The sequence below is a fragment of the Coturnix japonica genome, chromosome 2 (assembly GCF_001577835.2).
Source record: "Coturnix japonica isolate 7356 chromosome 2, Coturnix japonica 2.1, whole genome shotgun sequence".
Lineage (NCBI taxonomy): Eukaryota > Metazoa > Chordata > Aves > Galliformes > Phasianidae > Coturnix > Coturnix japonica.
In genome coordinates, this window is record NC_029517.1 from 63,132,576 (window position 1) to 63,156,138 (window position 23,563).

The 23,563-nt window shown below is 44.3% G+C and overlaps 1 protein-coding gene and 1 long non-coding RNA gene across 3 annotated transcripts in view; one reads left to right on the forward strand and one right to left on the reverse strand.

Annotated features, from left to right (window-relative positions):
• Positions 1 to 5,979: 5,979 nt before the first annotated feature.
• The window catches only part of LOC116652901, a 31,156-nt gene continuing 13,572 nt past the window's right edge, over positions 5,980 to 23,563 (reverse strand). Inside the window, exon 2 of the long non-coding RNA XR_004306103.1 lies at positions 5,980 to 6,814. This is a non-coding gene — a long non-coding RNA (uncharacterized LOC116652901). The remainder of the gene's footprint in view (positions 6,815 to 23,563) is intronic.
• SERPINB5 (serpin family B member 5) lies at positions 9,599 to 22,010 on the forward strand. 2 transcript variants are annotated; one of them, XM_015854585.2, is made up of 7 exons: positions 9,599 to 9,794; positions 14,476 to 14,650; positions 16,809 to 16,946; positions 17,921 to 18,038; positions 19,383 to 19,525; positions 19,996 to 20,163; positions 20,538 to 22,010. In XM_015854585.2, the coding sequence occupies exons 2-7, from the start codon at positions 14,477 to 14,479 to the stop codon at positions 20,928 to 20,930; spliced, it is 1,134 nt and encodes a 377-aa protein (XP_015710071.1). In that variant the 5' UTR covers positions 9,599 to 9,794; position 14,476; the 3' UTR covers positions 20,931 to 22,010. The 2 variants fall into 2 exon arrangements, with proteins under 2 accessions (XP_015710071.1, XP_015710072.1); XM_015854586.2 differs by lacking the exon at positions 9,599 to 9,794 and adding an exon at positions 12,236 to 12,519.

The window sequence follows — 23,563 nt, forward strand, 5'->3', positions numbered from 1 at the left end:
TGATGTTACGGGCCCTGTCGCTGTCACACAGAGCAGAGCTCAGCGCTGCCCCTCCGCTCCCTGTGAGGAGCTGCAGCCACCATCAGGCCTCCCCTCAGCTCCTCTGCTCTGGGCTGAACAGACCAAGGGATCTCAGCTACTCCTCACACACATTGCCTTCCAGACCCTTCCCCATCTTTGTGGTCCTCCTTTGGACAGTCTCTAATAGTCTGATATCCTTATACCGTGGCACCAGAATCTGCACCCTGTGCTGGAGGTGTGACTGCACAGCACAGAGCAGAGAGGAAGACCCTTTCCCACACTCAATTGCAGTGCTGGGCCTGATGTACCCCAGGGTGTGGTTGGCCCTTTGGGCTGCTAGGGCACAACGCTCAGTCACATTTAACTGTCTGTCAGCAAGTACTTATTGGCCTCTGTGAGGCCCATCTGCTAATTAATTGTCTGGGACTCTGTTAAATCACATCACTGTGACACTAGGTGGCACAGGCACACATGATCTCCACGTTCCTTAAGGCTGAATGAATTGTGGAGAATGCTTCCTGCTATCAGTTTTTGGTATGGAAAGAGAGGAGCCAAACCACAGCTTGGTTGAACGCCTCGTGCCAAGAGTAGGTGAATGCATCAATAAAAGAAGTCCTGTCTACAGCACAGCCAGGCCTCCTGTCAGCAATACTGCTCCACTGTGGTAGCTGCAAGTAACTACAAATGTGTGCCTTACGTATTAAATAGGCGAGTATTGAGAACTTTTGGCTTATGGATGTGGATGGTGCTATTCTCCACCTTGCACCCTGCACATAAATAAAGCAATATCTCTTCTCTAACCACTTGTCTTTTCATTGTATTTCAGGAGACTTTGAAAGTGACAACAGGCATGCAGCTTGGGAGTGCTCAGTGCACAGTCAGTCTGGTCACAGCGCCTTCAAGCCTCCTCTGCACTGGGATGTGGTGTGACGAAAGGCACAAACATTGCTTTTGTAGAAGACCCAGACCACAGGCTGTAACAGGGAACATGTCTGCTGGGAGCACAGTGCCTTGGGGAATGATGCTGGTACAGTAGTCCTGGAGGAGAGGCTTCCTTCTGTAACCACTTTTAATTGAACTAGAAGCTAACCAGCATAGCGGAGGAGGGCTGGGTCCCAAGATCCCTTCTTTCAAATTCACTCAGAACTCTAGATGTTTAGGCAGGGTGCTGTAGCTGTAAAACACAGAAAGAAAAGGTCTAAAGCTGTACTTGACACCAGAAAGACTGGAGCCAAAATAAAGCCATGTTGCACCTATGGCACTAGAGGCAAAGGGGAACCTCAGGGCAAGACCTGATGTACTGGATGTTGAGAAGTCTTCAGATTCTGTGTCAAGGGGATGTGCCACAACTTTACTGTGCCCCAACCTGCAGCCTGAAGTAAAAGTTTAGACAGTACAGTTTGGACTCCTTCATTTAGACATCATTTAAGATTCTGATAATCTACAGAAGCTTTAGAACAATTCCAAAGTATATGGAAGATGTTCTCATCACCTAAGGGTGATAAATTACTACCAGGTTTCCAAAAATACATGTAGAAGAGGCAAAAAATGTCTCTTTAAGTTTCAGAAAGTGTAAACAGTTCACAGAAGATGGATTATTGTGGAGATAGTAAACATGCAATTTTTATTTTCCCAAATATATCACCATTACAAAGGAAAATCATGAAATGGTGGAGGGCGATGGAGGCCCAGGCCGCTGCCCCAGTACATGCAGTGATGGAACGTGAGGTCACCTACCGAGGGGTTGTGATGTCAGCAATGGAGATGACTGTGACCTCACTAGCCCTCCCTGTGTAGATTTGGGCGCTGGCAGAGACCAGTGTGGACTCGTGCCTGGACTCCAGTTGAGCACAGCTGCGAGACTTGGAGCACTGAGCTAGTTGGTTGTGTTTTGCTGTGTGGCTGCTGGCAACAGATCTTGGTGCCCATCCCACAGTATCACCAGTGTTTCCCCCAGCCCTGCCTGGATCAGGCAGCTGGGGCTGCACAGGGTGAGCTTGTAGCAGCAGAGGTGAGTGGTGCAGGACATGGCCCCTGCAGCAACTGGTAGGGACCAGGACCAGGCTGCTGAGGGACTATGGTATCAGCTTCCTTCCCCTGGGATTGTGAGTGACCGTGGCCTCTCTCTCTCTCTTGCAGGTGGTAACACCTTCTGCCTGCTGCAGCACCTGTGAGGGGAGCAGCTTTCCCACCTCGGCTCTCCCCAGCCCACCGCACAGCCCGGGGCCATGGAGCTGCCCTCGGAATGGACCTGCCCCATCTGCGGGCAGAGCCGGGACGAGGCGGCCTACGCGATGCCCTGCCTGCACCAGCTGTGCTTGGGCTGTGCCCTCTGGTGGGCACAGAAGAAGCCGAGTTGTGCCGTATGCGGGCACAAAGTCGCCACCATCCGATACTCGGTGAGGTCGGACGAGGATTACCTGGAGTGTGCTGTCCCGCAGCCCGCAGCGCACTCAGGTGACGGCCTGCAGGACGAGCAGGGGCCTGCAGAGCCGGTGCTCATCCCAGCTGAGCACAACTTCCCAGCCGAGGTCTGGGCTGCATTTTTCCAAGACCATCCAGAAGACCTCGGACCCCTGCTCCAGTGGCTGAGGGAGGAGTTGCAGCAGGTGTCCAGCAATGACTGGTGGGAAGTGGAAGTGGGACTGTGGGCCACCATGAAGTTCCTCTGTGAGCACGGGCTGGACCAGGAGGCCTTGGTGCAGGACCTGCAGATGATCATCAATGGTGATTTGTTGCCGTTCATAAGGAGGCTCATCTGCATCACCGCATCCATGTACGGCCCTGTGATCCGCCATCAGCTGGACCACCAAATCAGCCGTGCTGCTGGAAGGAGGGAGGACAGCCCTGCAGCCAGCCCTATCAACAGCACCTCCCATCAGTTGCCTTCTGCCTCGGGCCCAGGCCACTCCACCAGCCACACTGGGCCCAGTACCGAGGAGCTGCCCAGCAGCTCTACTGGGGTCCCTGGGTACCCCAGCACCACCACAGCGCCCTCAGTGGAGGAGCAGCAGGAGGAGCCAGGGCAGGCGGCGGCAGCGGGCCCCTCTTCCCAGGGCAGAGACCGCTCGTGTGGGGGGCCCCGGCGCCCCCCGAAGAGGAAGGCCCGCAGCAGCCCCCAGGACTCTGCGCCGCCCTGCAAGAGGCGGCCCCGGCGGCGGCGGCGCTAGGCTGGCACTGCACTGCCGTGACTGCATGGCTCTGGCGGGCTGGGAGAACAACATCTACCTCTCGGCCTGCTGCTTGCAGAAGAAATGTGGGTATTCAGGAAAGAATATTTAGAGCACAAGCTGCAGAACAAGATAAACAGCATGGGAAAGGAATGCCGAGGACGCCTCCAATTGAGAAAAAAGTCAAGTGAGCTGCGTGATCGACAGATGATAACAATCCAAACTGGAAGAGGAGCACGTGGCTAGGAACGACTCATGTCTCTGATTGGAGAAGCACCCGCATGTGTGGTTAAGGAGTAAAACATCTGTGGGATGTTTTGTAGACATGTAAAGGGGGTGGGAAAGATACCTGAGAAAACTTGGCAATGTATTTAAGGGATATTAGAACATAGAATAAGTGATTTGGATTGTTCGTACATCTGCGTCTATGCATCAGACGCTGTAGGAAAATAAACATATATGAATAGAAAAAGAAGAAAGAGTCTCTGTGTTATTGACAAGGCTGTTGGCATTGCTGTCCCTACCCATGCTGCTTTCTTCTTCTTCTGCACCTGGGGGAGGGAATAGAATCCCAACTTTATTTCCATGACCATAAATTGGCACTCGTGACTGTGCTAACAAAATATGTGAGGGCCCCAAAAAACAGAAAAAGGAACTAATAATAATCATCAGATTTTGCTAATTTCCTCTCGTACTGCCAGCTCCAGGCCACAGATAATTAATACGTTTAGTTTGATTTCAGTGATTGAGGTGTGATGTCACCCTCTCTATGGACTTCATATTAATCAGATGTTAAAACACCACAAATATGTGCTGTAATCCAAAGAGAAATTACGGGTCCAGTTAATTTGGTACTTGCATATTCCCATGCAGGGGTTCAAGCTCAATGACTGCTAAACTTCATGTGTGAGTCTTGAAAAGATACCAATCTGTGAATAGACCCAGATTTTCCTTCTGGAATTCCTCCCCTCTGTGCAAAGGAAAGCACTCTGGTTTTTGCTCTCATCAGAGTTTATATGAAATTTTTTGAGTTAGACAGTGAGGAGCGGAAAAGCAATTCTATTCTTGTAGGTACTTATAAAAGCATTACCAGATTGTTCTAGACAAATGACAGAGGAATAACTTTTGCCGTTCCATTACACAATACAACAACTTAACTGCAAAACAAAGAGTCACGCGACATGAGTTAGCTTTAAAGCTGACTTGCATACCTCTGATGCTTCCAGATGACTTTCTCCATTCTCATGGTAGATCCAACGATTCTTTTTTTTCACTGTGTGACTGTAGAGAGCAGTATTCACAACTTAACGGCATGGCGTGCGGTCTGAATTAGGGACATGAAGGGAACAGAGCTGGGACTGGGTGATAACGCAACTCCTTCAACTATTTTGTTTTCCTGAGCTGTGGTTTGTCTTGTTATTTTCTTCTAAATGGTATTTTAAGCAATAGAGCTTAAACATGCCTTCTGCCTGCCTTAGAACTGCAGAAGACTTCAAGTGCAGAACTCACTGTTTAATTCATGGGAAGGTATGAGGAAATGGGGCCATCCAAGACATACAAACAGTGTGTTCCCTCTTTCCATTATACATAAGGTACAGTGGTGTTGTACCAAGGGTTGAGCACCACAGTGGTAAGAAACGTGCTGTTGGACTTCTCCTGCAAGAACAAAAAGTCCCACAACAGCCAAAGACCAGTGGCTGTACCAGGAATAGTCGGCTATGTAGCTGCCATGATTTGATCTGCACCAGATTTCTAGGTTAGCATTTTCCTCTTAGATCCTTCCTTATTCATCCCAAAGCCTTTTAATTATGTCTTGTATGGAAATTAGCAGAAACTATATAGGAAGTCATTTATCTTCATCCTAGCCACTCTTACCAGAGTAATATTCATCTTAAGAAGGAAGCTCTTTGAGCCAGGCTATTTTTCCATCATTAACTGTCTATAATTCTTCTACATGTACAACATCTTGTCCACATCTTCCAACATCTGTCTCGCTAACAAGCCTGTTTGTGTGTTTTATCCACAACCCACTGAATTTGGTAGCCACCTTTGCAGTGGGCTTTGGATCTTGAACCAAGAAAGAAAAATGGAAGGGTATTTGTGTTGTCACAAGTTCCTATAGACCTAATTTCAGGTCACTTAATGCCTGTTATATAAATGTTATTGTGGAGTTTATTAACTCACTGGATTATGCATGAATCGGAGTCATCCCATCAAGCTTAATGGGGCCATTAGATCTCAGAAGAATGACGAAAATTATTTCTCAGTAGGTTACATATTGCCTGGGTAAATGTAATGGGAAAGAGAAAACTCTATTAATTCCTAGCACTTGTTTTTGCTAAATATGGCTATTTTTTTTTTTTTGTCATTCACACTTTTTCATACTCTTCCTTTTTATGGGTTAATATGTCCTGGGTTAGTGGTGTCATGAGCTGAATTGGCTGCTGAATGATGGAATAGCTCACTTGCTTTCATGGTGCTAATCAGTTTACATTAGCTGAGGTTCAGGGCCATTATTTGTTAAGATTTACAGCTGGATGTCAAGATGGGTTTGCAGGCATAGCTTTTATAAGCGGATGATGAGACAGCGACGGTGTTGGGTGTTTTACTTCAAGTAGTGCATAAGAATGTACACTGATTTTGTTGCCTTTAGCAGATCTGCCAAATACCAATTGAAGAAGCAAGAATTAACATGTTTGTTCCTCTTTTTAGCTGCATTCAGGGACAAGCAAAGCTCTGTCCTCCCCTTAAAACACAGCTGGAGAAAATTCAGACCATGGAGGCAGGCTCATTTCCAGTGTCTTTATTTCAGCAAATACTGACTCTCAGCTTTGATAGTCTTTTATTATGTATATATTCATGCTGTGAAGCTGTGCTGAAGAACGCTGGGAAGGTGTGTGCCCTCACCCACATTAATCACCCAGACACTTCATAACTACCTGGATTACAGGAGAAAGTGACTCATCTACTGATGACACTGGATAAAAGCAAGAGGGGGAAGAAATGCCCAGTTCTCACACCTCCTTCCTCTGCACACAGTAAGGAGGCACTCAAGAGCAAACCCAGAGCTGGAAGGGAAGCTGTGTGTCAGAGCCCAGGCCTGCTGCTGTGGGCAGCAGAAGCCATGTAAGCTGCTAATGTTCCAACCTGAAACCAGTTCAGTTCCAGAGGGAGAGGTCTGCTTGGTCTCTGCTGCTTGTGGGAAAAGCACTTCTGCCAATGTCATCTCTCTCTTCAAAGTTTCCACATTCCTTACATGAGCAGTCCTTACCCCGTGCAGGTTTTCCTTTGATAGATGAGCCCCTGATAACTTGAACATCACACCTCCACTCAGCTAGGAGCTAACCAGATCTATAATCAAGCACAGTATAGTGTGGCTATGCCTATTATTTCAGAGTTGTTTTATTATTATTTTGTCCTGATGAGATGTATGCCCCAAACAAGAACAGGCTCAATAAAACAAACGAATAAGATTAATTTCCTGTCTATTATTAGAAATACTCACTGGTGAGGAACCCTTCTACGTCAGCAGACATGTCTGCAGAAGGCTGAATTCTTGCTGTGCGTGTTGAAGCAGCGTGTTGCTGTGTGACACCATCCCTCGTGCATCTCAGCGCAAATGCCTTGGGAAGAAAGGGAAAAAAAGAGAGGTGAGCTTGCTGCTGCTCAGTTTGCATCTCTCTCAATATAATCATCGAATGACACTTGATTATTCTAAGTGCTCTTGTATTTGCAAATCATCGTGTGGTTTGGAACTGTCAGACTGACCTTTACTAGGCAGAAACTGAAAACTCTTTTTGCCTGTGACTTATCTTTATGGCTAAATAGCAATGTAGACCCAGATACACAGTGAATATGGAAAGTTCATTTGTACAGACCAACTTACAGACATTGTGAATGTAGTCTGCTTTTTCTAACTGTATTGAGGAAGCAGGTTGTTGTATTGAAACCAAGGCATGCAAATAACCTGTTAGCGGCTCTCTCCAACATCTCAGGCTTGCAGTAAAAGCTGTAGCTCGGTGAAAAGGGGTTGCACCCTTTATGACTGGCAGCGTAATAAAAACGCCCCAGTTTATTCTGCTCTTTATTCCCTCCCACTTGTAGCTGATTTCCTGCATGGTCTCCAAAGCATGAAATCTGCAGTCAGACGTGTCCTCAAGTGTCAATGCATTAGGGAAATAAAACAAGAAAAAAAGATAACGGCAGTCACTTGGAGCTGAACGACTTTATAGCACTGTATTAAGCTGCAGGAGCGTTCTTTGACCTAAACGAGCCTGTCCAGGGGGTGGGAGAAAGGAAGCTGTTTGTCTTTTCCACTCAGCAGCGTGTAGGAACAACGCCCTGCAGGAGTGGCAGGGTGAGCCCAGACCTGGGGCTGAGAGCAGACAGAATGACAGGAGTGTCACCGGGTGGCTGTGTCCCTCCTGCACACTGCGTGGCCAGGTGGTGGCATGTCGAGGTGGCTGCTGTGTCCTGGTGCCCAGCAAGGCCTTTACTTGCGTTTCCCCTTGGGCTGTTGAAGACCTGAAAATGTTGGTGACCTGTAAAAGGAAGATGAAAGCTCCTCTTTTGTGCTGTCAAAAGACTGTGGCTTGTCTGTGTTATGAAACTTTGGACTGCAATAATGAGGGTGTTTCACTTTGCAGCAGCAGCAGCAGCAGCTTGGTCAGGCAGAAAGGTTCTGTAAGGCTACAAAGTGCCAGACCTCAGCTATCAAAGGGAAGTGACTGGAGTGTAGTTATGTTTATGCACCTTCAGCCTTGTAATGTAGAGAGTTCTTTCACCTTTCCCCGCTCAGCTTTTAGAATACACCAGTGCACCCACTTGTATTTCCAGCCTACATGGTGATAAAGCTGGCGATGGTGATAGGAGGTGAAGGTGATGAGCTGTGCTAACTCTGTCAAGGCAGTTTTGTTGTCTGCCACTCCCCACCACTGTGAATCCAGAATCTCCTGAACCGCTCCACAGTGGAAGACCTGGGCCTGAAGGAAAGTTTGTTCCTTTGGCTCTACATTACCTGCAGACATCTGAGGAGAGTCTGGCAGCCAATATTATGGTAGATTTTTATCAAAATTTCTCTCACAGTGTAAGGCGTAATTAGATATGTGACAATTATTGCCCAGATGACACATTTTAGCCAGCTGTTCTCAATGTTCTTTGAATTGCTTAAACACATCCACACCTTAGTGTTTGTTATGAATTCACCCACAGTACAGCATACTAATTTCATGTTCACTGTCTGGTAAATAAATGAAGTTGAACCCTACTTCATCTCAGTAGAAAGGAAAATAAGATTTCTTTTGGGTAATAATGAGTCTTCAGGAAGAACATATTGCTGGGATCTTATCAGGAAGCTGTGGTGTGATTTACGCTCAAAACAAAATAGGACTGTGTCATTAGAGAAGGAGATAACAACTCCTCAGTTACCACTGCCATCAAGGAGGTATCATGTCAGGGAAGACACTTTGGTTTCCTAGCCCTTTCATTTGCCAGCATAGCAATCTTAAAAGCAGGCTCAGTAATATTTACTTTTTTTGTAGCACATCTGTAGTCTAAGGACATACAGGCCATCGGGGATGGGTGAGGTGTGGACAGGAGCTGTGGTTTTGGGTGTCAGTTTCTTCATTAAGGTTGACTTGGACTCCAGGAAGTTTTTGTTAGTGTGGTGGGTAGTTGGACTCCGTGCTGGGAGAAGCAGTGTGGAGCAGAGTAGACCACCTTTTCCTTGCTAAGGACTGCATGCATTTTTCAATTCAAATAGGACTGTCAAGCTTGTCAAGCTGCACCACCACCTCTCCCTCTCCCTTTCTTCCCCCCCCACAAGCCATTGGATTCATCAGTAATCAAGTAGCTACTGAGTGCTGAACGCAGCGGTTCCCATTCTGGAGATGCTGGAAAGGAGCTGTGGCTTTCTCCTCCCTCTGAAATCTCCTGCTTGAGAGCAACAAGACAAGCAGATATTTCTCTTTGAGCATGAGCTCCATTCTGGCCTTGGGCTTTTGAGGCAAGCAAGTACACCACACAACCCTCACAAAGACAACACTGAGACACTATATGAATGCATACACAGATGCAAAGTGCTGGGTTGCCATCACACATTTTGGTTGCCTTCCCTGCCTGTCTTTTTCACAATTATATATATATATAATATATATATATTATATATATATATATATACCTCGGAGCACTGATTTTGCTCAGAAGGTCCTTCACTTGCTCCTTCACTCCTGCACCTTCTCTTTCAGAGTCTTTGCTCCCTCCCGTCTGGTGCCTATTGTAGGGCACTCGCTGCAGGCAATGTGCCTGGGCTGCTGTTTCCTGCTGGAGCATGTTGTTGTGCTCTGTAGCTGGGCAGGCAAAGACAACTCAGGTGTGACTCATACTGCTCCTCCAGTTTAGGAGCTGCTTGAAGAATGATTAAGGGGGAAAAAGAAAAAAAAAAGCGAGAGTGTGTGCGTAATTAGGGCTGGGAAAGTGGGAGTGGTGTCAATGAGCAGGCAAGCTAACAGACTCTTCTGCTCAGCAAGGTTTCGCCACAGGTCTCTAGTTCTTCGTGTCGGACCCATTTCGTTGATTCATTTACCAGGATTATACCCTTGCAAAGTAAGTACAGCATTTTTTTTTCCTTTTCTTCCTCTGGTACTTTGATGCCTAACTAACACTTATAAAGTCCCTCACGTGAAACACAATCTCATAGATTGAGCAGGATAAGGAAGCTCGTGGAATGTGGAATTAAAGGTAGAAAAGAGCCTGCTCAAATGACAACATTTTGGTTTTGTCCCAGCATTGCTGTGTTGACCCATCTACATTCCTTACCCCTGACGGTGAGTGGGGTCTGACAGGTGAGACTGTGAAGATATTAGGAATTATTAGAACGCTTAGGCTACCTGTTGACTGTTCCAAATGGCTTTTCCTGAATCAGGCAAGCAGGCTGTATGTGATGCCGCGACAATGCTCCATATCTCTAAGTAGGTGTAGACTGTTTTAGAAGTTTACAAAAGAATCTTCTTCTTGTTTTCTGCATGGGTTTGTATGCTTTGCTCTGTTTGCTTTGTCTAAGCCTTGCTAGTTCAAAGGACAAGAGCTTAAGCGTGCTAATTATCTACTTTATCTTCAGCGTGCTCATCCGGTTGGAAAAATTCACTGACTGTTGAGGCACAATAAAACGTATTCTGGAGACTCTCTAATTCCTGGAGTGACTTTCTCAGTTGTGTTGCTGATGGTGCTTTTTCCACAACCTGATGAACACTCTGTTCTCACTAAAGTAAAGCATCGGTCTGACATTGTGAGAAACATCTGTTCAGAGGAAATCGTGTCTTTGTCACGGTGCTGTGTAGCCTGCATGGTAGAGAGCTGCCATTTGTGTAGAAGTAGGAAGAAGAGGCTCACAAGAGTTTTGTTCCTTTATATTTTGTGTTATCCAAGCAAGAGCTTCAGTAAGATCATGTTAAATGAGCTAGTTTGGAGGGGGAATGCCCCATTCATATGTGGGCTCTTTCATATCATTTATCTAAACTGAAATGACTGCAGGTTGTTCACTCACAGCTCCTGAGCCGTAGCCCTAGTGCACAGCCCCGGTACCAGCCCAGCTTGGATGGCCACCACCCTGTCTGCCCTGGGTGTGCTCTCCTCCAGGCTCTTTAACAAAGGCAAGAATAAAAGAAACACTGGCTCTACTTTATCAGATGATTCTTACCATTCGGCTGACGTGACCTGTCAGGTTTCCACAGAGATGTTGCTGTTCTTCTGATTAATTTTTCGAAGATAAGCTACATTTAGCTTTTCTCTTAGTAAGCAAATAGAAAACAAAGCCTTATTTTTGTTGGTTGCATTCAGGAGCGACAAAGCAAAATAGCGTCTTATGCTACTAAGCACCTTTAAATTATTTATTTCTGAACCGATTCTAGTGCCTTTCAGCTTCCTCCTCTATCTGAACGTGTTTCTTGAACTTTGCAGCCCCCATCACAGCTTTAAGCAAAGCTGGGTGGATCACAGGCTGCCTGTGCTTAGAAGGTGCCACCGTGCCGCGGGCTTCTCAGAATGCTGACTTGCTGCTCTCCTGGGAAAGCAGGGACTCAGCCAGAATCCAAGCAGCCCTTCCTGAAATTTCAATTCCAGTTCTGTTGACTCCTCCCTGTGTAAGAGTTTCCTGTGATTACTGACTCCGGAGCTGGATCTGGTTTCTGGGACTGCTCATGGGCACCCAATGGGCTTTATTCTTGAGGGGGGCCTCAGACCCTTCTCACTCAGCCAGAACTTGCTGCAGTGGAGTCACTGACACAGCTTGGGGTGCTCAGGGCTTGAAAGAGGTTCAAGATTTTGTAATGTTTCATGCGGTAAATTCCTTTCAAGCATATGAACATCATGAGCTTCTGTGTGTCATATGTCATTAATAAATGGAGCATTAAAAAAGAAGACTGACCAGATGCAGTTAAAAAAGATGGTGAGATAGAGATTATTCTTTGCTATCCAGCCCTTATTGAAACAGCAGGGTGAAACTGAGGGTTGTTTTTTTTTTTTTCCCCAACAAAATCCTCTGAATGTGCATTATATCAGTAGTAGCACTAAAAGAACGAAATAATAAATAAGTGATAAGCCTTGCCACTACCAGGAATGGATTCTCTAAGCGTAACAAAGGCATTGGGAAGCATCATCAGTTACCAAGTGAACAGAAGGTCTGTAAAAGGCTCACCATGAAGTACCTCCAGGTTTCCTCACTGAAGAGGAACATAGAAACCTTGCAGAAAAGGTTTTCTGCACTGCTGCAACCTCAGTCCCAGATCTTCATATTTGATTTTACTGTCCTTTGCCACTATTTTGCCCAAAGCTCTCTCCTCCTTTGACGTATGCAGAGTTCATCGTTTCTAACAACCTTGACTTTTCTGGTAATGAGTTGCTTTTGTATGCGAGAAGCTGTGACCACAGGAATGACAGAGATGCTTGTAATGCTGACTGGCGCTGAGTTCTCACTTTTACACCCAGAAAAACTCTGAGAACGTTTCCCAGACCTCACTCTGACACCAGCTTGATTCCTGCTGACACTGTAAAACGGGATCTCCCAGGGTAATCTTCGTTACAAAGCATCTCGGGACACTGCCAGTGTCATGGGAGATGGACAGACCCAATCTGCTTGAACAGTGTCTTGCAGGAGTCCTCTACATGTTGCAAACACCTCCTCATCATTTTTATTTGGGGGCAACTCTCTCCAGTGCTATATATATTTTTTTCCTCCTCAAGCTTTATTGCTTTCTTTGCATTCAGAGCTAATTAGGAAGTACTTTGTTGCTAATGCCAACAGTCAGAGCACTATGTGAGAGCACACCACTGGGTAAGTGTGTTTTTCAAATCTGGATTTAAAAAGCCTTGGTTTTATGCCAGTATCCTTTTTTCCACTTAATTAGATTGTGCAATACATGTCAGTAACCTCTTGTTCAAGGTCTTTTAGCTAAAATTAAGCCAGGTACCTTACTAAATATATAGAATATATACATATGTAAGTTAATGAAAACAGAGATGGGAAGGCCTTTTCAAAACAAACAGGTCTTACATGGAAGTCAAAGTTTTCTCTTCTGTGTTGTAGACAAAACACTCCCCTGTTCTGTTACTCCTATAAAAATGTATAAATACCACAGATTATTTTGGAAATCTCTACTCTCAACTACGAAAACTGCCACAGCATCTCTATACAGTGATGTCTGATATTCAGCAGAGTTTGGGCAGTATGACACATGCTCTCGAATGCAGATTTTTGTCACTCAAAATGCCATTCCAAAGAGGGATAAGAGTGAGTGGTTGGGAGAAGGTGTCCTTGCTCCGGAGACAGTTCCCTGCTCAGATGTCCTCTCCTCCCCTTTCTGTCTTCCCTTACCTAACTGCTGTCATCTGGGGAGATCTTTACTCATCTGATGAGATCTAGGATGCGAAAGGTATGAACCAGGTAAATGTTTAAGACTGCAGCATTAAGTAGTTATTTGAGAGCAATCCCTGTCCTTAAGGTGCTTCTTGGAAGATCAGCAAACCTCACACTGAGGCAATGTTTCAGGTAAATAGCCGACTTTCCTGTTCACATCTTCTGTGTCAGAGCCTGAAATGTTATTGTGAATAGATGTCTGGGTAAGAACCTTTCCATGCCATATATATTCTGATATTTTGCCGTTTTTCTTTTTCCTGGGCAGAGAACATGTTGAAGAAACTGAGTTCTGTTGGCAATCTTTGCCCTAATCTGATACACCAGTTTATCAGATTCCCTTTCCCTTTCTTTAGGGACACACGATTCTGGGGGTAGAAGAGTGTGAAACTCACTGTCCTAAAGGAGTTGTCATCTTCTGTGTCCTTGCTGGTCTTAAGCCCAATGTGATACTGACCGAAATTCTGTGGTTTGCTGTTGTTGTCTTTAATCTACACAAATGGAGTTACACCAAAGTGCAGTTTTAGTTCTAAGAAAGCAGTCTGGAAGATCGGAGTATTCCATGGCATTCCCAGAACATGGTTCAGAACATCTGTCTCTTGGCACTACCTTTTCCATTTCTGACTGCATAGATCAGCTAACAGCCCTGCAGCAATTGCAGTCACTCTGAACTGCTAGGAAAATATTTGCAGTCCTCGCTGTAAGTGATGAGTGGGCACATAGCAATATTTATGTAGGAGGCTGAGTACTTAGAGTTTCTAGAATGATCTCAACCTACAGGACCAGACAGCTTTCTGGAGACTTCTAACAAGGGTAGGGAGAATGGGGAATCACCCCTTAGAGAGAGGATGTACCACAGCTAAAGCTTTAATGAACAATTAGACACAAAGCAAGAGGCAGGAAAGATTGTGTAACTTTTAAAGGCCTATCAAAGCACTAGGAGAGCCCAAAGCATAGGCAAAGTACCTTATAAGTTGGCACATTTGAAGAGTATCAATTAAAAACACATTAAATCCATATGTTATCCAGTGTGACTCGATATGTGTGGGTCACCTTGACCAACCCAGATTTCTCCATGTATGTCTGGTAATTCTGGCTCCATATACTATGCAGAATTGCCAGCTGTCACTTGAAGGTAAGGGCTTTTACTGAGCTACCTTGGTTGGGCATGAACGAGACTCTCCTCAAATGTTGCTGGTGTTGTCTGAGACTGGGAAGGATTGGTCAGGCCTTTTTTGCCTACCACTGTAGGCTCAAGCTGTCCAGTCCCCATACTGGTGTCCAGCCTCCTTCATCAAGGAAATCAGTGACCTGCCAGCCCTGCTGCAACAAGAGCTCACTCTGTAGGTCATCTCTCTTTATCCTTTTCTGTTTCAGAATGACGATGGATGCTCTTCAACTAGCAAACACTGCTTTTGCTGTTGATATGTTCAAAAAGCTATGTGAGAAGGACAAAACAACCAATATTGTCTTTGCCCCACTGTGTACCTCCACGTCTTTGGCTCTGGCATATAAAGCTACAAAGGGTGACACTGCAGACCAAATGAAAAAGGTGAGCTGTCAGCATGCTGCTCTGTAGCGGCAAAATTATGTGGTTATCAGAGGTGGCTTTCCTATTTATTCTTGTTAATGGTGTACAGGAATGCTGGTTCTCCTGGATAGACAGAAAACTGTCTATCCAAAATTCCAGAACATTTCCACATTCCAAGGATCCACACAATCAAGGAGACTGAAAGTCACTGGCATATGGGGAAAAAAAAACCACTTTTCTCAAGCATTTACAAGGTGGATGGGGACACGGACATGGCAGAGTCCTCAGCAGTTGCATTAAGGCCTTGTCTCCTTTCAGCAGAGTGCTGATTGTGGCTGAATGTCGCTGCTGAAGTCACTGCATTTTCTGGATAATTGTTTTGTGGTTATCCAGGACTGCCTAAGCTTACCAGCACTGGAAATAATTTTGCCATTACCAAGTCATTTTAACAGTTCTGTCTGTGCCATTTCCCCTTTCTCCTGCCGGCTGAGAGGAAGATAATGCTGTAGGAGGCAGTGAAGCTTGAATAGTGGTTTGCCTTGCAAATAGCTCTAGATGCCCAAGGGTTTTACAGCACCATGAAGCAGCATCATGGTGATGGTGCAGTGAGTTTATTGAGGTTGTTCTGTGGCATGGAGAGGCTGCACGACTGCCTCTGTGAGAGCCAGGATTTACACAGCCTCTTTTTATCCCAGTGCCCGCAGTCTCTGCAGTTACCTAGAGGTGAATGAGAAGCAAATTCAGCACGCATTTATATGTTGATTATCACCTGGCTCTCAGGGGCATTCCACAGATTTGAATACATATTTCTTCCTTTAGCAGTTCCTCCCTGTACCTTCTGTTTCCCTGACGGCACCCTGCTGAAGCACGGCCTCCAGTGCCTCAGCACATCCTACAGTTTGCAATGTGCCCATTTGCACAGCAACAAAGTGATATAACCACAAAGACCTGCTGGGTGTTTAATGATTTTTAGATCTTATTTCTAGTTTAAATGGCACCCTGAGGCTTCCTCACCATTTCAAAATTCAGGTGCTGTCTTTCCAGTGGAAGAGCTTAAAATATTAACCTGTGCTTAATTTCACTTTCACTTTTGCCTGCCATTTGTGCTGAGCCATCCCATAGTAAGTGAACATCCACTTCCACAAACAGAGTTCTGTTACGCAAGTGCACTTATGTTTCACATTTCTCAATGTGATTCACTGTGTCTGTAAAGACATGGTGTGTTCAGGGAGAAAGAGCAGGAGTGAGGCTGAAAGGGAAAGGGAGGTCACTAATGTGGCTGGAGAAGATGAGGAGGGCTGGGTGGGCTGTTTTTAATGGAACATGCACTCTCAAAGAACTTGCAACAGACAGGCACCTAAAAGCAGAGAGTTCTAAGTCAGGTTAGAACATCCTGGAGCTGGGCATGTGATTCCCAGGAGCTGGGAGATGGGTCAGCAGCCCTACCTCTAGTTTACATTCTGCCTATCAAAGCTCACCACTGATTGATTTCTGCTGAAATACCACATGACGTTGTGTGTCAATAATCAGAAAACCTTGCCATCTGGTAAGTAGTTTTTAAGGAAGTAACCCACTTCCAGAAAGGAAACTCACTGGAACGTTGAATTAATTTTTCAGTAATGAATAAGAATTAGAAGCTGTGTTGTTAGCTTGAATACAAATAGTCAAAGCTCAGGTCACAAACAAGGATCATCTGTTGCCAGCCTTGTCCAGAGAAGGACAACAAAGCTGTGAAGGGTCTGGAGCAATGACCTTACAGGAGAGCAGCTGAGGAAAATGGGATTGTTCAGTCTGGAGAAGGAGAGGCTCAGGGGAGACCGTATCACTTTCTGCAAATGCATGAGAGGAGGCTGTGGTGAGGTCAGGGCTGCCTTCTTCTCCCAGGTAGCATTAATAGAATGAGAGGTTATGGCCTCAAGTTGCACCAAAGGAGACTCAGGTTGGATATTAGGAAGATTATTTTTCTGAAAGAGCAGTGAGGTGCTGGAACAGGCCACCCAGGGAACTGTTCAATATATGTGTACGTGTGGCACTGAGGGATGTGGTTTAGTGGGCATGGTGTTGACTGTTGGACTAGATCATCTCAGTGGTCATTTCCAACCTTAATGATACTATGATTCTATGAATTTTTAGATAATAAAAAGAAAGGCGCTCAGTATTGTGTTATGTTCATTATCAGGTGCTCCATTTACAAGACGTCAAAGATGTTTCTTTTGGGTTTCAAACGGTAACTGCAGATGTTTCCAAACTCACCTCTTTCTTTGCATTGAAAATGGTCAAGCGGCTCTATGTAGACAAATCTCTCAGCCCTACCACAGTAAGTATTGCAGAAAAGTGCTTGTATTGCTTGATCAACCGGACTTCAATGTTATTCAAAATACATTCTCTCACTATTACCTTTTGCTTGACTAGACTCAGATGAGGAGGAGCGTAATGAAAGTTTGTAGGAGGATGATTGTTCTGACCCCAAGCAATACAGCCAATGCTACAGTTGCAATTCTTTCATTAATATGTTTTAGGTCAGTAGGCGCAGTAGACTTTGAACGCAGTGTGACTCCTATGCCACATCAAGGGCTTTGCAATATAAGTATGAGTGGGAAGGATTTTAAATAAAGATGGTGGTGCAAGTGTGTGTCTAGTCCACACACCCAAGTAATTAGTGAATGAAGAGTAGTTTTCTCAGTCTAACTGAGGAGGCACAAGCCTGGTTATTCAAAGAACGCAAGTGTGGAAGGTGTTGTTTGGCCATGAAACTTAAGGACCTTGCAAACGATTGAGAAAAATGCTGTGTTTGTTTTATCACAGTTGCCTTTGAATAGGGCCCCAAGCAAAGGCAACTTCAGCCTAGAAGTGATGTTTCAGAAGACTAACAGCATACTTAAATGGTATTATAATCAAGTTGCCTGCTTTTTGGCTTCGTCCACAGCAGTGGGCATCTCATCTCACAAGGACAGGCACACTGTGAGCAGCCTGTGGCCTTTGTCTCATCCCTTCCTTTTGCCCAGGTCTAGACTGAAGGCTGCCTTATCCTTTCAAGCTCCGGCAACATGTTCACTCATGAAGTACCAAAGTTATTTTAGAAGCCAATGTAACTGGACAGTCTTGGGAGCAATCTGTTGAAAGTGACTCTGTATCCTGGCTGTCACCTGCTGTTAGCTATTAGTTGTTCTTTGTAATATAGTCTCCGCCAACACCATAAGGAAGCTTGGGATACTGGTGTTGCAGGCAGTGTAGAGTCATCCAGTGAAGAGCATTTAAGAAAAGTTAGATGTTGTACCTTGTGTCTTTCAGGACTTCGTTAACTCCACAAAGAGGCCTTTTCCATCGGAGCTGGAACTGGTGGAGTTCAAAGAAAAAACGGAGGAAACACGACAGAAGATCAATAAATCTCTCTCAGAGTTGACTGATGGTGAGTAGGGCCTAACCTCGGGGATGCCGCTTACCCCTTTGAAGAATGATATCTTGTGTTCACGACATCTCTTAACTATTGCTGTTAGAAGTGAATATACAGTGAAAGTAATGGGACTACACCTATTATTTGGATTCATGAGGATTAGCTGTGTTAGCATGTTTTTAAATCATTTACTGCTGCAGCTTTTCTGGAGGCAGACCTTGCATTAGCCTTTGGCAAAGCATCTCATTTGTTTTCATTGGGAAAGTCTGGGACAATGACAGCTCCTGGCTGTGGAGCTTCACAAACATCTGACACCAATACATCAAATCCTGGCCTCATTCTCTAATGGAGAGTATGTGCTGGATTCTGAATTCCAGGCTGTTAATTAGTAGCTCATCTCAGCAGCACAGCTGATTTTGACCACAGGTGAACATATATTCCTTACTTGGAGACGCTCTGGTGGTAACAGAGCTGCGGCACTTCTCCTGCAGTAACTCTGAGCCGCTAAGTCACAAGAAGTGCTTCTCAGTGACCATCAGGGCTCCCAGGCAGAACCTGCCCAGTCTGTGTGGGGTAGAGGTCTGGTACGCAGTGCCCAAGGCAGAGCTTATGTACATGCTGTTTATAGGTAGCTCCAGGGTCAGTTGCTGCCTATTGCCCTCATGTGGTACAAATATGAAAATATGGGTGCCTGAGTCACATCTCATCCATCCCAATGTGGCCCAGGTGCCCACGGGGAAGTACTTTGCTCTGCCTGTGTGATTTGTGCATGAATGAAGACTAACATCCACAGCATGATGAATTCAGTATCTTATGACAGCATTTGAACAGACACAAAATAAAGTGAGGGAAAGAATTACGTTCTCTTTTTTAAATCCATGGCCCTATTTGGTTATGAACTGTAATTAGAGAGTTAGCGGTGTTTCTTATTCGGGTAATTTTATTCTCATGTAATACTCCAAAAGTGAGTAGAAACTGGACTGGAACTTCCCTTGAAGTCTTGCTTTCTAAATGAGAAATATTTTTTCAGTTTTATCTGTTGCATTTCACTGAAGCTTCAGTACCTTCTTTAGAGTACGAAACAAAAGCAGTAGGTATATTTTTTATTCTGTTTTATGTAAACCGAGTAAAAATGTCACTTGGAAGATCTATCTTGATCCCAAATTCCGCTTCAAACATGAAGCTGCAGCTAGGGAACTAAATGCTTCTATTTGGGGATTTCCCTTTATAATTACAATTGCTATCTGTGAGATGCAGGATAGAAATATTTGTATTCAGTACAGTGTTTCTATGTTCTGTTAAAACCTCACATACGTTGATAATTTATTGTATTAATGACCAGCTTAACCATGTTCACAGGCAAAATGGAGAATATTTTGAATGAGGATAGTGTAAGTGACCAGACTCAGATCCTCCTAGTTAATGCAGCTTATTTTGTCACAAACTGGATGAAGAAGTTCCCAGAGGCAGAGATCAAAGAATGTCCTTTTAAAGTCAACAAGGTATGTCCTGAAATAAAATACAGCACTGCTTCCACTCAAATAAATGTTTGACAGTTTTGTGCTAAGGAAATTTCGACGAAAGTGAGAAATATCTGTTACTACTACAGCACTCTCTATCAAAACCTATATGCTGTTGCAAAAGTACCTAAGCCAGTTTTCTTGTTACATTGCTAGTTTGAAGCTGCTAGTGAAACAAGCGCTGACGTCACTAATAGTAGGTGATTTTTTCCTTTAAAGCACATCCCCATTGTGTTGTATTAAGTGCACCTTGTCACAGGAAAGCCACTCCTCTTCAAGTACCAACAGCTTTCACTAGTAGAGTCTTACAGCTGATTATCGTTACATATGAAAGCCAACAAATTCCATGATAGTAATCAGTGTACCACTTTCATGCAAGCTTGCAAATATCCTCTCTCATCTTCTTTGTGAATTAAAAGGAGTGCTCGACTGTCTCCTCTTGTGTTTTGCAGACTGAAACTAAGCCGGTGCAAATGATGAATCTGGAAGCTACTTTTTGCCTGGGTTATGTAAAAGAGTTAAATGTTTCAATCCTTGAACTTCCATGCCTTAACAAACATATAAGTATGCTCATTCTGCTCCCCAAAGACATCGAAGATGAGACAACTGGCCTGGAAAAGGTGAGAGAAGAAAACAGTACTGAGATTATGCTTTCCATGCACAGCTGTGTCAGTTAGTCAGCTGTGGGTAGCCTAGTCTTCCTTGGATTCCTTCATTAGGTTGTTGAGCTGATTCCATAGCAGACGCTTGTGAAGAACCAATAATCAGAGTATGCACATTTAATGGAGTTTCTCTGGAAGTCTGCTCTATAGATGAAATAAATTTTACATCAGTGTAACTGAGAGTGTAAGTTAACTCTGAATGCTACAGGCAAAAGTTGTCTTTTGGACTTTGTCTTTTGGGGTTTGATAAGAGTAAAGAGTTCAGAAATGATATTTTTGTTCCCACTTTCTCTCGACTGCGCATTCATTTCCTTTGTTCTTTATGTCCTCAGCTGGAAAAGGCACTCACCCCTGAGACGTTATTACAGTGGACCAATCCCAGCATGATGGCCAACACTAAAGTGAATGTATTTCTTCCAAAGTTTAGTGTGGAAGGCGATTATGACCTGAAGCCACTCCTGGAAAGCCTCGGCATGACAAATGTCTTTAATGAGAGCGCATCAGATTTCTCTGAGATGTGTGAAACCAAAGGTGTGGTTTTGTCAAAGATCGTTCATAAAGTCTCCTTGGAAGTAAATGAACAGGGTGGAGAGTCTCTAGAGGTACCAGGATATCGGATTCTGCAACACAAAGATGAATTTAAAGCTGACCACCCATTTATCTTTTTGTTTAGACACAACAAAACTCGCACCGTGATTCTTTCAGGCAGATTCTGTTCCCCTTAAGCAGGGAATATTAATTATGAAAAAAGAAAACCACGATTACATTTATGATGATGCATGTTCCTGTAAAGCTTGGTGTCCTGATTATCACCTTTGAAAGGAATTCTAAGGTTGATATATGAGGTTCATATATCAACAGGGTAATACCATGTACTCTACATATGCAGCAGAACTAGTTCATTTCCTTTTGTTTAATCCCCTTAAGCTGAAGGACTCCCACTGTGCAGAACACAAGATATTTTACTAAGAAGTATCCCATCCTCATCCACAAGAATATTTTATTCCTCTGTGACATCTTTTTCCAAAACAAAATGAACAGAGAACCTGTTTTTGAAAGACAAAAAGCTGGAAAAGGCTCTGGGGGGAAGAGCTGCGTTCCCGTTTCATATCCAAAACACCTTCCCTCAGGACTCATACTCAGTGCCTAAAAGGGGAACATGTGGACATGTGGTGTGATAGCTGTCCTCGTGTACTTGGCTGTAGTCTGGTGATCCAGGGTGCTCTGCTGGACCCTGCTAATGCACGGTGAAATAGTGCAGCTAAACAACTCAGAGTTTGCCTCTGTGAAACAGCAGCTGCACACATGGATGCAAGAGGCAATGATAAAATGCCCAGAAGACTCTTCAGTGTGAGCTACATCAGTTCGTAGGTTGGGGAAGTTGCACTGCACTGTGTGGGACTTTTTCACTCATTCTCCTTCAGACGTGGCAGAGGTAACCAGTTCACTGCAGCTGAGAGGAACTCTGTTGTATATATTCTGAGCAAAAGAAGGTTATGCAGTTCTAGGATAGAAATCACTTGGATTAATAGTGAAAGTGCCACACTCTTCAGATACTGATTTTCTGTCGCTCCTGGATTCAGCATTAAGGAGGCTCCACATGCTTATATAACCTCTGGGATTCAAGAAAGAAATAAAGACTTTGACTTGAGTGAGATTAACGCTGTAATGACCAGTCTCCAAATTCCATATGAAATTATGGTAATAAGTTTTCATTTCTATCTAAAGACTGCCTGCTGCATATGTTGAGTACTGATTTACCTAATTACTGTTTGGAATAAAGCACTACAAAACCTGTGTCAAATGTCTGTAGTACATCCAGTGTCAGTCTGTTCTCCTTCACTCAGCCTCCAACAGAGGATAGGAACAGAAATCGATAGATTCATTCAGGACACAGTTAAAATAAATATAAGAAGAAATTAAATATGTGACTGAATTGCCCTTTTGGACCACATGATAATAGCTGACAGTTAAGGAGTATGTAACTAGTTGGTCAATATATAGAGTGAGTTCAATTATGTATCTTCAAAGAAGAGCCCATTTTAACTGAGTGTTCCCCTTGGTTCTTCAGATCTGAAAGAACCTAGAGATATCTAACGGGGAACATACAACCTTTAATACATATTCCTTTCTTCCCATACCAGAGAACAGCACAGTGGCTATTATGGATTTGGAGAGAGTTCTATTTTGATTCCTGATGTTCCTAAACCACAGATAGCCTTTAGTCACAAGGATTAAGTGATTTTCCAGATTTTCAGATCAATTTTCAGATTTTCCAGATAGTGAAAATATTGCAATGCAGGATCCATTCAATCCAGCTCATGCTCCATTTAAATGCTGATCAGAACACTTAGCACATCCACGTATGTTCCCCGAGAGCTCCTTGTTGGTGCCTTTGCCAAGGAGGGCTATCCCATGAAAGCACACTGGAACATTGCCTCAAGCAGAGACCTGTCTGCCTCCACCTCCTGACTATCACTAAGGTACCCCAGCCTATGCAAGGCAAGCTGATATTTCAGATAAGAAGCTGTCTCAGTTTACAGAAAGCCTTGAAAAGCTGTTCCATTTTCCATATCTGCTTTTTCTCTCTGCTTCTGGAAAATAATTTTTATTTCCTAGTAGTAAGTCCAGACTAGACTAATATTTAATCTTGCTTTGTTAAGCTGCTAATCATCATGAATTTTAGCTTTTACTAATGGTATCTTAGATGATCTAAAATACTTATACCTAGTAAGTGAGTTCAGATAAGGTGTTAGGCTTATGCCACAGCCCAGTTTGAAGGAGCCAAGTGTGGATGGAAACCAAACAAGCAACAACACAAATAGGCTCAAATAGTCCATGGAGGGCCAGAAAGTACAGCTGTAGGTAGAGCTGTGATGTAATCTGTCTTTGTGAGCCCCTTGAAGCCAGAAGGCCAGCCTTGTGCTTTTGATGTAATCACACAGCCAAAAAAGATGGTTATGCCATAATCCTTGTTCCACTCAGCAATTGCATTTGAGTATACTAGTCCTGTTTCCTCAACCCTTCCAGTTCTATGGAAATTTAGAAGTTCCAATGTAAAACCTATTCAACTTGCAGCATGTGAGAGGGAAATATCAGAACAGCTGCTGCTAATGTGAGAAATGCCATTACAGGGTATTGTACTGTTCCACCCATTCTGGCCTCTGGGCTGTGGGCAAGAAATTGCATGGGAGGACATGGGAAAACCTGTGTGGGAGCTTGTGTATAGAAACGTATTTGTACTAAAAGGCGTTGGCTGTGACAGAGAAAGTGAGCATAGGTGAGGACTTGCTCAGATCACCAAGCTACTCCACCTCACCTTTCAACACAGCATTACTATCCAATGATGGGTAACTGG

Bases quoted from the DNA above. Each gene is read 5' to 3' on its own strand.
- SERPINB5 (XM_015854585.2), top strand. From the start codon at position 14,477: ATGACGATGGATGCTCTTCAACTAGCAAACACTGCTTTTGCTGTTGAT. The intron at 14,651-16,808 runs GTGAGCTGTCAG...GTTCATTATCAG, and splicing joins CTGCAGACCAAATGAAAAAG to GTGCTCCATTTACAAGACGT. The intron at 16,947-17,920 runs GTAAGTATTGCA...TGTGTCTTTCAG, and splicing joins AATCTCTCAGCCCTACCACA to GACTTCGTTAACTCCACAAA.